This window comes from Aotus nancymaae, unplaced genomic scaffold (genome assembly GCF_030222135.1).
Source record: "Aotus nancymaae isolate 86718 unplaced genomic scaffold, 86718_ANA_hifiasm-v0.15.2.pri h1tg000007l, whole genome shotgun sequence".
In the NCBI taxonomy this organism is placed as follows: Eukaryota; Metazoa; Chordata; class Mammalia; order Primates; family Aotidae; genus Aotus; species Aotus nancymaae.
The window spans coordinates 37,469,300-37,485,317 of NW_026988418.1; the positions used below are offsets into that span (position 1 = coordinate 37,469,300).

The 16,018-nt window shown below is 37.4% G+C and overlaps 2 protein-coding genes across 3 annotated transcripts in view; one reads left to right on the plus strand and one right to left on the minus strand.

Moving 5' to 3' along the window:
• TNNI3K (TNNI3 interacting kinase) overlaps positions 1-16,018 on the plus strand; it is a 335,970-nt gene that overhangs the window by 264,592 nt on the left and 55,360 nt on the right. The window lies entirely within an intron of this gene.
• LRRC53 (leucine rich repeat containing 53) overlaps positions 1-16,018 on the minus strand; it is a 44,068-nt gene that overhangs the window by 3,750 nt on the left and 24,300 nt on the right. The window contains exons 2-4 of one of the 2 annotated variants that reach the window (XM_064372510.1): positions 10,397-10,510; positions 7,283-8,098; positions 2,444-2,959 (exon numbers count right to left, since the gene is read on the minus strand). In XM_064372510.1, coding sequence (XP_064228580.1) covers positions 2,444-2,959; positions 7,283-8,090 — 1,324 coding nt within the window. In that variant the 5' untranslated portion in view covers positions 8,091-8,098; positions 10,397-10,510. The remainder of the gene's footprint in view (positions 1-2,443; positions 2,960-7,282; positions 8,099-10,396; positions 10,511-16,018) is intronic. The other variant, XM_064372511.1, reaches the window with a different exon arrangement.

Here is a 16,018-nt window from a genome sequence, read left to right on the forward strand (position 1 = left end):
TACTCAGGAGGCTGAGGCAGGAAAATCGCTTCAACCCATGAGGCGGAGGTTGCAGTGAGCTGGGATCATGCCATTGCACCCCAGCCTGGGCAGCAAGAATGAAACTCCGTCTCAAAAAAAAGAAAAAAGAAAGAAAGAAAGAAAATTAAAAAAAAAAAAACAGTACATGATGGACCGTTTAGAAGGAAAGCTTCCTTTTACTATTTGGGGATAGACATCTCTATGGCCCTATAAGCATAAATAATATTATTGACAAAAATAATAGTAATACCATTAATTGAGCACATGCTAAGAGCTAGGCATTGTGCTCATATTGTATATTTATCATCTCTTTTAATATTCACAAGAGACATGATCCATTGGACAGATCTTACTGTCTTATAACTTGTACAAATGGAGGAATAAGCTTCAAATAAGTTAAATTCTTTCCCCTAGTCACATATCAGCTAAGTGTTCAAACCAGAAATTATACCCAAGTCTATCTGACATTAAACGACCCTATTGTCTTAACCACAATGCATCTAAAATTTGAAATTATTTATTAGTATACTTTCTATTATTTAATGAAATGTTTTCATTCAGAAAAAGAAAAAGTTTTCTATTCCGTGAGAAAAAAGGAAATTTTAACTGCAAAACATCCAATAAATCTTAACAGCACTACTGCTATTTAAAAGGCTCCCCTTTTTTTCGTTTTTAACTTGTTTGGTGTTAGGCTTCAAAATTCACTTTTAGTAGACAGAAGATGTACTGTCAGCTCCTAAGGGTAGAGACACTTCATCTCCACTTTGCCCCAAGAGATAATCTAAGTCACAGACTAGCATCTAATTCCAATCTAAGATCTGTTATCAACATTCTGGGTGACCTTGGAGAAGCTACTTGCTCTCTGTGTATTAGGATGTTGGACTAGAGGGGAGCTTTATGTGAGTATACAAATTATGCTGGGGAAAGAATCTGTAGCCTTTGTCAGAGTCTCAGGGAGTTCTGTGACTCAAAGACAAACATTAAGAACTATTAGTTTAGATCTAAAGTCCCCTCTACCCTGGAAAGTCTATAATTCTGTTTCCAAGTCAGAAGGCATAATCGGAGTGGCATTTTTTCTTTACCAGTTTCTGTTCTGGAGCAGATATGACCTTGGCTGTTTTCTCCTCAAATATCTGCCCTCTCTAGTTCTGGTACAATGCCTGGCATGTAGCAGAATTTCAGGTATTTCTTAAAAATATTCATGTCAATCTGACAAAACATTGTTCTCAGTATGAAATAACAGACTGGGTTTTAAATGGTTAAGAGACTGCATCCCCTTCAGTTACAAGAGTTTCCCACAGAGAAGTGCAGGCATTGGACAAAGTTAAAGGATGAAATGAAACGTCTGCCTAAGGTATGATTCTAATAAAAGGTTAAGTGCTTATTTCCTTCTAAAATAAAGCCAATATGACATGGTTTCTATGGTGTATGTTTCTTTCCTTAGCCATCCCTGTCTTAAATGAAATTATCAACCCCCAGACACTGGTAAGAACTGGAGTGTGGGAATGCAATGAAATAAACTCACATCCTACCTTATAACATACGTGAAATAACATATGGTTTTATTCTTATTCAGTTGCCCCTAAATCCATCCTTAGGGATAGACCCCTGTGGTAAGAATTTCTTGATACAGCACCTCTGTCATTCATATTCTTAGAGAAAGCTCTGCTTGTTGTAAACCAATTCAAATAAATGACAGGAACCTCTTTACAGAGCAGCTGTCAACGTTTTCACTGCTGAGCCTGAAAGCATAGCCTTGCTATTCAGGAAGAAAAAGGAAGACATTTAATTCATTGCCTCCACCTAAATATTGACATCGCCGATGTACAGTGGGTAGATGTCACGGCCAGATTCACTTGGCTCCCAACATGGGACGATGAATTAAGTCCTGACTTTTCCTGGACTGGGAAGTTATCATCCCTGACAGCTCAGCAAGCAAAGTATGTTTCTTGACATCATTCCTGAAATGAATCACTAGCATTAGAAGGCCCATTCTTCTAACATGTCATGCTCTGGAAAGGTTGCTTACTGCAGAATTGGCATTAGAGCTCAAAGGATGCTGGAATAAAAGCTGATACTAGCCATCCCATAGATCTTAACAGCACTATGGCTATTTAAAAGACGATTTTTTTCTTTTTTTTAACATTGTTAGGTGTCGGGCCTCAAAATTTACTTTTAGCAGCCGAGAGATGCACTCTCAGCGCCTAAACGTAAGAATACTTTATCTCCACCTCACCCTAAATACACACGCGCGCGCACACACACACACACACACACACACATAGAGTATTTTTAGAAAAGGAATAGACTAGTGCTACAGTGATTTTTATAGCATTTCCTGTTGAGGATATTAAAGGAGAGACACTCCCTCCTTCAATAAGAATTAAACAGAGTGAGATTTTCTAAAACAAGACAAACTCACCTTCTGTTCTTACTACATGCTGTCGCAGAGTTAGAGACTGGACTTCCCCAGGCTCAAGATTCCTTAGCTTTTCAACTTTCTTTGGATAATATGTTGTAAGTAAGCCTGCTTCATTAAAAGCTGTCGTATTTCCAGGAGGCTCTGAACATCCTGAATGCAGCAATCTACCATCCTGGCAAAAGAAAGTGCTGTCTACCCCATGGTCTTTCTTTTTCAGGTTTCCAAATGATCCATCAGGGGTTGTGGACTCAGAGACCAATGTTGCTTGATGGCTATTTATCTGTAAAAGTGGCATTTCCTTTCTGGACCCCACAATGGACATGACCTTTATCTCGTTTTCCCGAGTTAAGTGGCAGTTACAGTATCCCTTAGTGTGGTAATTTCTTGCCTCATGAGCACACAGGGGTTCATCGAAAGTTCTGCAACAAAGGTTTTCTGATGTGTGTTCATTTGCTTTGCCTTGTTGGAGTTTCCAGTTAAATACAACTAAACCTAGGCAAGTGAGACCAACAGCTCCTGTGACAAATAGAGAGACCATTAAAAGATAACATCTTGGGAAGAAACATATAAATCATCAAATGTAAAAACCACAAATACAAAGGTTAATGATTTGAAAGATATCAGAATGGGTAGGAAGTCCTTCGCCATTGGGAAAAATATCAGTCCAGAGAGAGGCTATCATGGACATTGTTCTGCTTTCCAATTTGGATCTTTATACATATTAAAAATTATAAGAAACAACACCATCTGGAATCTCTTTGGTAGAAAAAAAGGGCTGTTTCATGAGCTGAAATTCATTTAAGATAAAACGGTTCCTGCAGTAACATTAGTTTTTCTGTCTATGGCACTTCCTTTTATGAACTCTCATAATAGAATGAATGACATCTAATATCAGACTGCCTGGTACTGTCATTTCATGTTCTATGCAGTTTCTCCTCTGAATAAAATTGCAAGGACCAGTGTTTCTCAAACCCAGATGCCTACTCTAACCTGTTTCTGTTTCACTTTTTCCTATCTTGACAAATGGCCTCCTCAACCACCTAAATGTTCAAACCAGTGTCCCTGAGTCATACCTTCATTATCTGTCTATCACAGTGATTTCCCTGGTTTCTTCACACTAATGAAGTGTATTATTGTGTTTATTCGTTCATTTGCTTCTTCACAGACTGCCCTCCTCTGCTAGAATTAAGCACTGTGAGGCGACAGATTCTTTCAGTCCTGTCCAACATTCTATGCCTAGTGTCCACAACTCTGAGACAAAGGAGGCACTCCAGAAATATTAACTAAATATTCTTAAATCAACAGAAGGGATTCTGTTTATGAATTCTGATAATGAAATCTCTGGTGATCTATTTTTATACATCCTCAAGATGTGATTAGGAAGACATGGTGTCAGTACAGATTGAATAAAGAGATCTGTGTCCTAAGCCCACATCTGCCTTAGGACAGTGCCCTTCTCTGGAAATGAGGACAGTGAATGAGATGATCTCAGCGTCGAGGTTCTTTAATTGGCTACACCATGCCTAGTTCTACCCACTGGAGACAATATTAATGAAAACTTAAATGAAAAGGGAAGTTATCAGGTCATGATTGTTTTTTGTTGTTGTTAAAGATGAAGAGCAAACAAAGAGAATAGCAGTTTCTGGTAAAATCCTCAAACCATTGTATAGTTTAACATATCTTGAGCTCTTAAATCCATTTTAACTCATTTACCAACAATACGCTCTTGGAAAGTTCTAGAACATACTGAAGTAATCTCTATTAAAGGCACATTTTTTAAAGTTGTAGCAAAATTATGTAAATAATAATCCTTTTATTGACAGATTCTAGAGTTTAAATTATCCCAAACAAGGATTTTGGTTTTAAAATGTTAAAGTACATATTAAAAAATTAAAAATTAGAGCTACTCCTTAACTCATATGGGTAAGAAAACTCAAGATACAAAGCTATGTTCTGACAATTTTCTTGGATATTTTCCAATTTCTCTAACACTTATTTTACCTCCTTTCTCAAATAAGGATAACTGATTAAATAATGTATGTAACATGGTTAATACAGTGCTTTGATGTAGTAAAGTTCATGAGTGTTCATTGCAATTTGTGATTATGATTATGATTACTGAGCTACTGTTGTTTAGGTTTTACATTGCTCTGTTGGCTCCTGGAAGACTCAGCTATTAGAAAAAAACTTTAAAAAGTCATTAGGAGGATATTTTATACGACTGGTACAGTTAGTAAGCCAAATAATAAAGGAAGGAAAAAGCTAAGTTTTCTTTAAGCTAAGTGAATCATTCAGCCATTGAAATGAGAGTAAACATAATCTGATTATAAGATACAGTTTCCCGTCTAATTGTGTCTGAATGGCAGGGACCCACTCGCTCCCCTGCTGTTGATGCTAGGTATATATCTGTATCCATTACCAGTCAGGTATGGTCACTTGCCATTAGTGCAGAAAGCAAAAGCAGCAAATGAAGCTTGTAGGCAGGCAGAACGTGCTGTTAAGAGGATTGTTTGAATTTTCTTTGCCATGGGCATTGTTTCTATTTTTAAAAACTGTTCTAACAATCTTTGAGAGTTGGCAAGAGAAAAAGGGAAAATTAATAAGTTCTCATTGAAACATTAGAAATACGTTACAGCTTCATAAAAACTTTTTATCTACCAGTTCGTAGCATTAAGTGTCAAGATATTAGTGTTTGATGCCAAATAACCACTTATTAGTTTTAAATTTACTGAATATAGCTATTTATATTCCTTTGAATTTTTATGACTTAGCTATAGCTGAAGAAGAAAATGGAATCATAGGCAAAATTATAGTTCTAAGTGTTTTTTCCATAATCTAGAAGTATAGATAATTCACCACATTTGTACTTCAGAAAGAGTAGAATCTTAATGGAGCAAATTAACATACAAAATCAGAGCCTTTTTAAAGACTCCAAGCCCTATAATTTAACAATTATTAGATGAAAGATACATTAGTATGATAATTTCACACACCAAAACCTAACATATATGTAATCATATTTATAATTTATCAGAATTCATGTATATTAAGCTCCCTTTCACTTTGACAAAACCTTTGGAATCTTCTAGAATTTGTATTCATCTCAACACTAATAAAGAGCTGTTAATGTAGCTAAATATATTTCTGAATACATATTTTTGAAAACATATGTAAAAGATAACTAAAAGATACTAAAAATTGCTCTATTACATTTCCAAAACGATGTCCTCTAGAACACAAATTCAGTGAAATCCTCCATTAAAAAAAGGGGATCATGGCCAAATAACTTCAGGAAATGCTCCATATCACATCTTCCTCTTAGAAATTTATAGTGCTCATTAGAAAATGAAAGATTATAAGAAGTGCTGCAGTGAGTACACCTGTTTCACTTTGCTAAACCTGGTACTTCCTAAACCTATTTGAACCCCACCATCTATTGCCTATGTGTGCATCTGTTTTTATTAGAATATCTATTAATTATTCACTAGTACTAGTATTCTAAGAAGCACATTTAAGGAAATCCCGTCTGCTGCCCTATCACTTATGTCTTCTATGGTAAATTATTTCTTAGCACATACAATTCCTGACATAGTTACACGGTTTATAAAACAATTTATCTTCCTAAGATTTGAATTTCCTTCCAAGTGAGTTTGATTACTGCTGGTGGTAGTTCCATCATCTACACCTGATGCTGGTCTCCATCTATCCTAATTAAAAGTTAAGCAAAAATACAATCAATTAATTCACTAGATAATTGTTATGGAATAATGATTTATAGTACATATTCAAAATACATCAGTCTTGGATGCCATTTGTCGGTCTCTGGTCTCTCTCTCTCCTCTTCTCCCCTCATCACCATGGTTACCACAGGTGCAGAGGATTTCACCATGCACTGAGAGCATAGGGGAAAACACACACATCGAGCTAGATAACTTAAGAAATCTCATATATCTTTGGTCTTCAACTAATGACATTAAGTGTCATTTTATATTATTCATCCAGTGAGATGTAATGAGAGCTGATGCATAGTTTAATAAATTTTAAATTACAATAAATATATAAAGAATTGTATATGATCCTCCCCTTAGTTGGTCTGGGAAGTATGGGCCACGTTCATATAGAGTTGGACAAACAGAAATCTTAGAAGAATTCGAACCCCCCAACAGGAGGAGGACCAAGACCAAGGAACAGAGAAGTTAGATAATGTGTCCAAAGTCACACAGCTAATAAGAGCAGAGCCAGGATTCAAACCTGGGCAATGCAACTACAGAACTCATTTACTTAACTACTGTGCCATATAAACACTGCAGACTAAGATATATGTGATTTCCGTAATAGCATCTCTTTGTGCATCTGTGAAAGCCTATGACTCTTACTATATACCATGGAGAAGCACACAAATGTAAGTGCCTTGAGGAAAGAGTCTATGTCCCATAAGTTTTTAAATATCTCCTAGTGTCATAACAAATGCACCAGTATTCTTTGGTGAATGGATGATTGATGAAATATAGATATTATTACACCTGTATTACACACAAGGAAACTAAAGTCTAAATAGCAAGCTGAACATGTTAAAGATCTCAGTGCTAGTTATACCAGGACCAGGGCTCTTGAATTCTGGTCCAGGGCTCTTTCCTATATGTTAGACAGCTTCCCTGAAACAGGAAATTCTTACAACCTGTGCCAAATCAGCTAATATCCTCCCACATCTACTGGCACCTCTCCTTTCCATAGCCCTGGCGAATTTCCCCAAGTTTCTGAAATAAGCATCACTTAGCATGCTGCAAAAATATGAATAAGAGAAGAGAGAAGAGGAGGACACACTTCTCCCCAGCATACCTGCAAAGCCAAGGACAGTCAGCAGGGCCACATCCTGCCCTGGGAGGAGGGGACTTCTGTCCTTTAGAACCAGAGTGAAGTTGGGAGCTTTGGTATCACAGTTGGCCTCAGACAGCCTCAGCACACTCTTTGCAACTGCCACAGCTGTGGTAGATGGCTGACAATTTAGGTCCTTGGCATTCCTGAGCGTGTGGGCAGAAGACTTAATGTAGTTTCTTAAAAACCGAGCAAGGGGATGGAGATCACAAGTGCAGCTCCACTGGTTCTTATCTAAGCTCAGAAGGATTAGCTGCTTCAGTGGAGTAAAAACATCCGGCATGTGGGCTAACCTATTTCGGGAAAGGTCCACTTCCTGTAGTTGAGGCAGGGGCCGGAAGGCATCTTTCCCAATGTAGGAAATAAAATTGTTGGATAAATCCAGATGCCTGAGACTGTGGAGATTCGTGCCTCCAAAAGAAGTGTCTGTGAGGTTAGTGATCTGATTCCCATCCAGCTGGAGCCGGGTCAGGCACCGCGTGTTTCGGAACCAAGACCCTCGTAGGGTGCGGAGAGCATTATTGCTCAGCACCAGCACCTGCAGGCTGTGAAGCTTGCTGAAGGTGTGATCTGTGAGCGAAGAGCTGGATATTTGGTTGTGCTCCAGCAACAAGGTCCGCAACATCGTAAGGCCATCCAGGGCATCTTCCTGAACATCCTCGATACCGTTTCTGCTCAGGGAGAGCAGGGCAAGATTAAACAAGAGAGACAGGTTTGTGCTCTCAATAGAGGAGAGATATCCATCAGTGATGATTAAAACCCTCGTGGTCATAGGGGCTGCTGTGGGGAAGAAGAGCACAGACTAGATGCAGGATGTACATGAGTGGGAGGGGGTGTGGTGGAGAGCAGAGAGAATCAATACCCTCTGAGCAATCTTATCACCTGGGTAAGAACAATAAACAATACACAACATGAAAATGATTTTCTGATTTCTACATTTAAGGGGAAGCTGGCTATATATCAAAATGATGGATTTTTATATTCTTTGCTACTGTGACATGTTTGTTTGAGAAACATAAACTCATCTGTTACTTTAGATGTCAAAGTTAATTCATTGTTTCGGATTATCTTCATCGATGTTATGTTGAAGGTGTCTTTTCAGGCCCTCCCTCTGAGGCTGTGTACTGACCTGCTCTAGCCCTGCAGACCCAGTACAGAGTCAACTAACAGCTGAGCCTGTGTCTGAGCCCCCTAGTCAGTGTTTCATAGCAATGTATATTTATTTATGCTGTGAAGTCAATCATCTTTTTTCCAAACATAAAGGTGCATGTTGGGGTGGGGAGAGTGAGAAGGAGCGTTGGTTTCTGCTTTTTAGCCCCAGGCTAAAAGTTGACAACTTGGTAAGGATATATATTCACTCCAGACAACCCAAGGATCTGTCAGTGGGGCTCTCATTATAGTCTGGGCCATCTTGGCCTCCTGTCTAATATCTGTTCCCTCCAATGAAGTCCATCATGTGATGACAGGTGGTACTCAGGGCCTCCAACTGTTAAATCCCTTCACCATAATCACCTCAGAGCTATCACTGCTCCGTCATTAGAAATCAAAGCATTTTAACTCAATAAAGATGTATTATAATCAGGAGTTATTGTAACACATCTTTATCATGCTAAAATTGTTTTGACTGCAAATGACAGTGTCATAAGGATGGAGGAGTCCATTGTCACTGGGAGGTCTACAGGTGATATTAGAACAGTCAACCACAGGGAAGCAAATCACAGATCCCTTAGGAAATTCAGACTGCAGTGCGGAAACAAAGAGATTAAAAAATAGATAAAAGACAAAAGATTCTCAGAGTGCCTTCTTTTGGAAGAATTGTTCTCATCTCTGCAGCACAAGCAAGCTTAAATCCTGGTAGTTTTTTCAGCATTTATTATTGATTATTTGAATTCTATTAATTCTGGCCAGTTTGGCATTTTGTTCCTCTCATCATTGTTTTTGATATGGGATGAAGGAGTTTTGTTTTCATGGGTCCCCAGTCCTTGAGGGATTTGCTGACTCTGAATGCACAGGCTATTATTTCTGTCAATTATTTCTTGTCTAGATCTAGACAGAAACCCCACTCACAAGTCATCCATTTTATCCTCTGTATTTATGAAATCTAACTTCACAAATGTGGTGTTCTGTAAATGAGAAGCAGGATATTGAGGTGCAACAATGTAGATGAGAAATATTTGTTTCTTACAGACATCAACCATCTCTGATCAGAAAAAATAAATGTAGCGAAGTCAAGAAATCCGTTTTAGATGGTGAGAGTTTAGTGTTAAAGCATTTTCAATACTGATTAGAAACAATATACACATCAACTAACCTTGAAACCTTCTCTGTCCTGTCAAGGGTGGTGACAACATCTACCTCCTAATTACCAGAGTCGTGGGATTTTAGAAATGGAAGAAATTATTCTCTTCCACTGTGTCTTAACTCAGGCTGTTTATGGAAATTTTCCATTGGCAGAGCTTATAGCTTGTTTATCTCTTCTTGGATATCAGGATGTAAATCACATTCTCCTCAAATTTGTTAATAAGGTGTCTTATTAAATTGTTGACTTAAGCAAGCAATATGTAATGAATACAGGCAGTGTATCTTGTTAGCATTTCTACAGCTCATTTACCACCAATAAAAAAAGACTAGACTTTCAAAATGAGACGCACTTTGATAATAATCTGTTTCACTGGTACATCACTTAATCTTACTAATGCTGAACAATTGCAGTTCAGGTTTCTGATTCATTTATATTTCTTCTCACTGGTGGTACGGTTCAAGTCTACACAAAGTATGTAAAAAATATAATTAAAGTGATGTATTTGTTAAGTGTGCAGCTAGAGAAAATGGTAATATTCCTTTGCAATAGCAAACTATCTCTATTACCTATGAAGGTCTTTAAATAGTTTTGGTTGAGACCATTAGGAACAGGAAAATAAAATATTACCAGTCTCTTTAGTCATTGTATGAAGCTTATTCATTAAAGGGTTACCTCTTTTCAGCTGAGCACAGAGAACAGTCAGTACAATGAAAGGTATGGCAACCAATTTTCCAGGTTCATTGACCACTACTTTTTAGAGTTATTAGTTTTATTACCTAGTATATAGGTTAGCTGGTGACATAGGGTTACATCTCTGGTGCACACCACACACGACTCAGGGCAAGCTGCCACCAACTGCAACGTGATGGCAAAGAGTACCAACCATCCACCTGAAAGGAAAGTAGAAGGCAATGCATATCATAATGTTGGCATTTACTGTCCATTATTTCAGTACATAAAGCTCATGAGGCATTATGGTAATTTCTGCTGTTCAATGAGCACCTTAGTGTTCTCATAAGGTGCCAGATAAATAACTACATTCCTTAATTTGCATAGAATTTAAACCTAAATGTTAAAGCATTGGCTATAAATTCAGGGAGCTCACATCCAGGGCGTATTTCTTAGTATTTTGAAAAATTAAGTTATTTTGCAAAACAATGTGTAGTTTGTAGTGCTTTTACAACATTATCTTATTTAGTTCTCTTAATACTGCAACCCAATTGGTGACTAAAGAAACAGCTCAGAATCATTAATAAACCATCCTAAATCACATAGCTGGTAGGTATTTAACCAAGTCTTTTAACTTTCAATCCAGTGTTTCTTCTAGTATGCAAAGCTAATCTCAGGCACTGAATCTTACATGATTACAACTAAATTCTTACTCCTTATAGATTTAAATGCCACACCTAGGGAATGAATATGAAGTCAAGATTAAGATCACAAGCTCTACTTAGTTTTGAATTCTGCTCTGTTTTTACTGACTATATTATCTTAGAAAAAATATTTTATTTGTTATTTTCTGCTTTTTCATGTGTAAAATCAAAATAATAATAAATCCCTACAATGCAGAGTATTATAAGAGTTAAATGAGTACTCTAAGTGTTTAGTAAATGTTAAATTTTGCCGTTATTCTTATGCTTTTCCAGCTTCCCAGTGAAATATATAACATCATTTGAATTTTATGTTCAAGAAAGACAATTCATTTGTAATGTCTTCCCTGGTTGATTTAAAAAAAAAAAAAAAACAAAATAAAACAAGGAGCAGATTATAATAAAACCCTCTACCTATATAATAAGATAGTTTGAGAACAAAATAAAATGTTAAAAAAAATAAAATGATTAATTATATCATTTGTACAGCAAGAATTTGTAGCTCACCTTCCGTATGCTAGGCACTGCTCACAGTACTAGGGATGGAGCAGTGGCTGACAAGCCCCTGCCCTTGTGAAGTGCACTTTCTATAAAAGGATATAAACAATAAACAAATAACATAAAATATGTATTAAGTCTTTAGTGATAAGTGCTATAGAATAAATAAAACAAGAAAAGGAGAAGATTGCATTGGCCCGAGAGCTCTAAATATGACAAACAAGGAAAATGTCTCTGATAAAACAACATTTGAACAATAAGCTGGAAAAGGTGAAGGTGTTAGTGCATCATGGTAGCGAGAACCCAATGCAAAGTTCTCAAGGGCATGAGGTGATTGATGTGGCCAGAGTGGAATGCACAAGATGAAGGAGAAGAAAAGGAGGCACAGGATCAGAGGAGCAGATTGTTGTATAACTTAGAGATGGAGTTTTTACCCAAATAACATGAGAAGTAATTGGAGGCTATAGTGAGTGACATTACTTGGTCCAATGTTTATTTTTAAATGATGATTACTAACTGCTGGATTGGGAACATACTTTCAGATAGGCAAAGAACAGAAGTAGAAAAAATAGGAGGCAATTGTAGTGATATAAGCAAGAGATGATAAGGCATAGACAAGGATGAGAGGTAAGCATATTCCAGATGATTTTTTTATTATAACAATGCAATTTAATTTAACAAATTTGGGCTCATTTACCTGTCTGATGGAACATGCTTGGTGTATAAGAGCAAATAAACCATCGCTTATCATCAAAGCACTTTCTAGCTAGTGATAGACATGTAAATACCTATCTATAACACAAGTAGAAATGAAGTACATCTAAATTCAAGTGAATATTTATTTTGTGGAATAACTTGGATGTTTTAAGAAGGATGTAGCTTGTGAATTGTGCCTTGCAGAGTGCAGTGAATTTCCATGGGCATAAAATAAGCATTAGATAATTCCAGTCTGAGAAAATAGTAAGAAGAATGCCCTGCATGGGGCAGCAGATCTAATCTCAGTTCATTTATTTTAGCTCTAACTGGCTGGCTAGTCAGCCTCATGCATGTGTGGTTGGGGGCCAACTAGAGATTTAGGCAGAATTTACACACAGATTCCAGAGCTTTTCTCATTTTCTCCTGCCCATTTGTGATAAGCAGGATTCTAAGATGGTCTGCAATATTCCTGTTCCCTGTACATGCCATGTGGAAACCCTCCCCTTCAGTGTGGGCAAAACCTGGGAATATGATGGGTATTACTCCCATGATTATTATGTTTCCTCACATGGCAAAAGGATGATTATCTCAAGTGGGCCTTGCGTAATTGGGTTAGCCCTTTAAAAGCAGAATAAGTTTAACAGCTGGTCACAGAGTAAGAAGTCAGAGGCATGTCCCCTTGCCCATCAGAAAAAAAAGCAAACAGCCATGTTGTGAACTCCCTATGTGGCAAGCAGCTGTAGGCATCCTCTAGAATTTGAGAGTCATTTCTGGGCAACAATTGGCAAGAAAACAGACATGTGTCATACAACCACAAAGAAGTGAGTTCTGCCAACAACCAATGACCTTACAAGAGGCCCTGAGCCTCTTTGATGAGATGAGAATCACAGTGCCCACTGACTCCTTGATTTCAGTCTGGTGAAACTCTGAGCTAAGAACCCAGCTAATCTATACTGGACTCCTGACCCATGGAAACAGATAATGGACATTGTTTTAAATCACTAGGTTTATGGTAATTTGTTATAAAACAATAACTGATACACTCCAGTTGCCCTGAATTCTGTCCTTTGGTCCTTCAAACAAGCAAACCATCAGAATATTAATTGTTTCCCAAAATACAGAAATGGTCTACCCTCAGGCTAAATGATATACAGAGAGAGGGAGCGAGGTGGGAAATATACTAGTTCCTTTCTTTTAAGTGACTCACTCCCCTCCAGGATCTACTTGCTTTTATTAACTTTCCCGTGCCTTCAGGTAGCTGTCATTTACATTTTGTCCAGAGTTTTAGTTGCTCTCTGTAGGTGGGTTGATCTAATATAAGCTACTTGATCATTCAAATTCTGAATGGTAGGATCAATATAGTTTGCTGATACATTAGAGGCAAGTATGATAAAGAGAAGTTAAAGATCAACTTTTTTTCTTCTTTTTTTTTTTTTGCCTCTGCAAGCAGAAGGATGGAGTTTTCATTTACTGAAATGGGGAAGGCTATAAATATAATTAATTGCATGTATGAGTTTAGGGTTCAGGAAAAAGTTCTAGGCTAGAGATAGAAATCTGGGAGTTGTTTTTTAAAGACATGAAGCTGAATTAACTCCTCGATAGATTAACTCTAAAGGGTAAAGAGACTCAAAGACTGAGTCTTGGGGCAATTAAAAACTTAAAGATAAGGAGGAGAGATGAAACCAAAAGAGGAGGCTAAGAAGAAGCCAATGAGAGCAGAAAAAAAAAAAAAAGAAAAAAAGAAAATGATGTCCTCAAAGCCAATTGAAAAACATGTTTCAGGGACAAAGGAATTGTTGCTTGTGTTTAATGCTATGCCAGGTGAGATGACCACTGAGACATAACCATTGAATTTAGCAATGAGGAGATCTTTGTAACTTATTTCAGCAGTGTTGTAAGAGAAAGCTTGATTAGGATGGATTGCAAATGGGAGGAGGGGAATTAGAGACAGCAAATTTAGATAACTCTAGAACAGTTTTGCTGTAAAGGTAAACAACAATGGCGCAGTAGCTTGAAGAAACTTGAAGAAGAGATGTTAAAAGCTTTATTTTGCTGTTTGCTTTTAAGATAGGAGAATGTATAGTATGTCTATACTGGTGGAGATTAAACAATAAAGATGGAACATGAACAATGCAAAAAATAGATGAGAGAATTATTGCTGGAGCACACAAGTAAAGGAGTTGGCCTCAGAATTAGGCAAAGATCATCCACAGAAACAAAAGTCAGGGCAAATTATGTAGGTCATAGGTGAGTAGTTCAATGTAGCAGTGGGAACTAAAGGTTTGAGGAGATGGGAGAAGGTGCAAAATAACCATCTGAAGTGTGAAAGAGTGAATGGGCTGGAAATATGTAATCGTCTCTCTGTGCAGTACTGATGATCTATGGGAGGTTAGAGGGTCATGATTTTGAAGTGAGACCAGGCAGAATGGATTCAATAAATGCTAGGATTTTTTCAGTAGTGTACAAAATGCAAGACGAGGCAAGGAAGCTGAGGATGTGTGGGAGTGATAGTTGGAAGTGAATCTAAGTGATACATGGAAATAAAATATAATGTAGGTAAAGGTAAAGTGACAGTGAAAAGATGATGAAATAAGCAAGAAAACAAGTAGGCAAAAAGATAGGTAGGTGGGTAGATAGGGAGATAGAAGAGTATCTACTTTAGGATATATTTGCAAATGCTGATAATAAAAACCTCTTGTTTTGTTTTATTTTTTTAAGTGATAAAATGGCTTCTAAGAACCAGTGTGATCAAAGGTTGTTGGAGTTGGGTTTCTAGAAGAAGTGAGCTAGAGAGAAAGGAGACAGAGCTCAGTGAGTTGTCTAATAAAGATTGAGAGGTTGGAGGGTATGGAGGGGTTGCAGGCATTGGTCATGACAGGGTCTAGGGTATAGCTAAAAGGCTGAGTGACTAACAGGGTTTGGAGGAACAGCTCATTAGAGAAGAGTAAGCAAAGGAACCCAGAGGTCAGGCTATTTTAATGACCGTTTATATGGATAATAAAAGTACAAAGAGTAGTGTCAGAGAGTATGAAGTAAGCCAGTTTTTAAAATCCCCAAAGAATGAGGGGGTGTGACTAGACTCTGGTGGTATAGCCTGACAGGCTGATGGTGTTCAGAGGAGAAACCATTTGGAAGTAGCAGTGACAGCAAGGAAGACACAGGGTTTTGCTCACCCCACTGCTGTCACTGCTCCCAGTGCCCCCACCAACCTAGAGATACAAGGAGGTTGTGAGAGGAAACAGCTTATAAGAGAAGCAATGTTCTCAGGGGCGTGCTAGATAGTAAGGGAGAAGTTGTTCTACATAGAATCTAAGTTAGTTGGTTACTGCACCTGAATGTTAAATTGGGCTCTCCACCTCCTTGTAGTGAAAGTTTCATAGAGAGAAATGATAGAATGTATGGTTTTAGGATCCGACAAAAGAAGGAAAATAATTTCCTCGAAAGAGGCCAACATTTTCTAAACTTCCAAGAATTTCTCCAATAATCATTTTTATATCCCTTGCAACTGGAACAAAATTTGAAATATATTTGGAATGCAACATTTTTTTAACCAAACTCGTCTGACACAAAGGTTTATAATGGGCGATAACTTTAATGACACTGTCTAAAAATTTTTAAAAAGCTTATCTTAAACCCTAAAGTAAGGCATAGTTCTGAGGTTTCTATCATCATTCCAGTTTTGAATCTGAGATGATCTTTTCAAAAGTGAAGTTCATTATAAATCTGGTTTTAGCAGTTCTTTTTATAAGTAGTGTGCAGTATATTACAAGGCACTGACATAGTTAATAGTTTTTAGTATTCGCTATTATTCTTTCATTTTGAAGAGGAAACCTG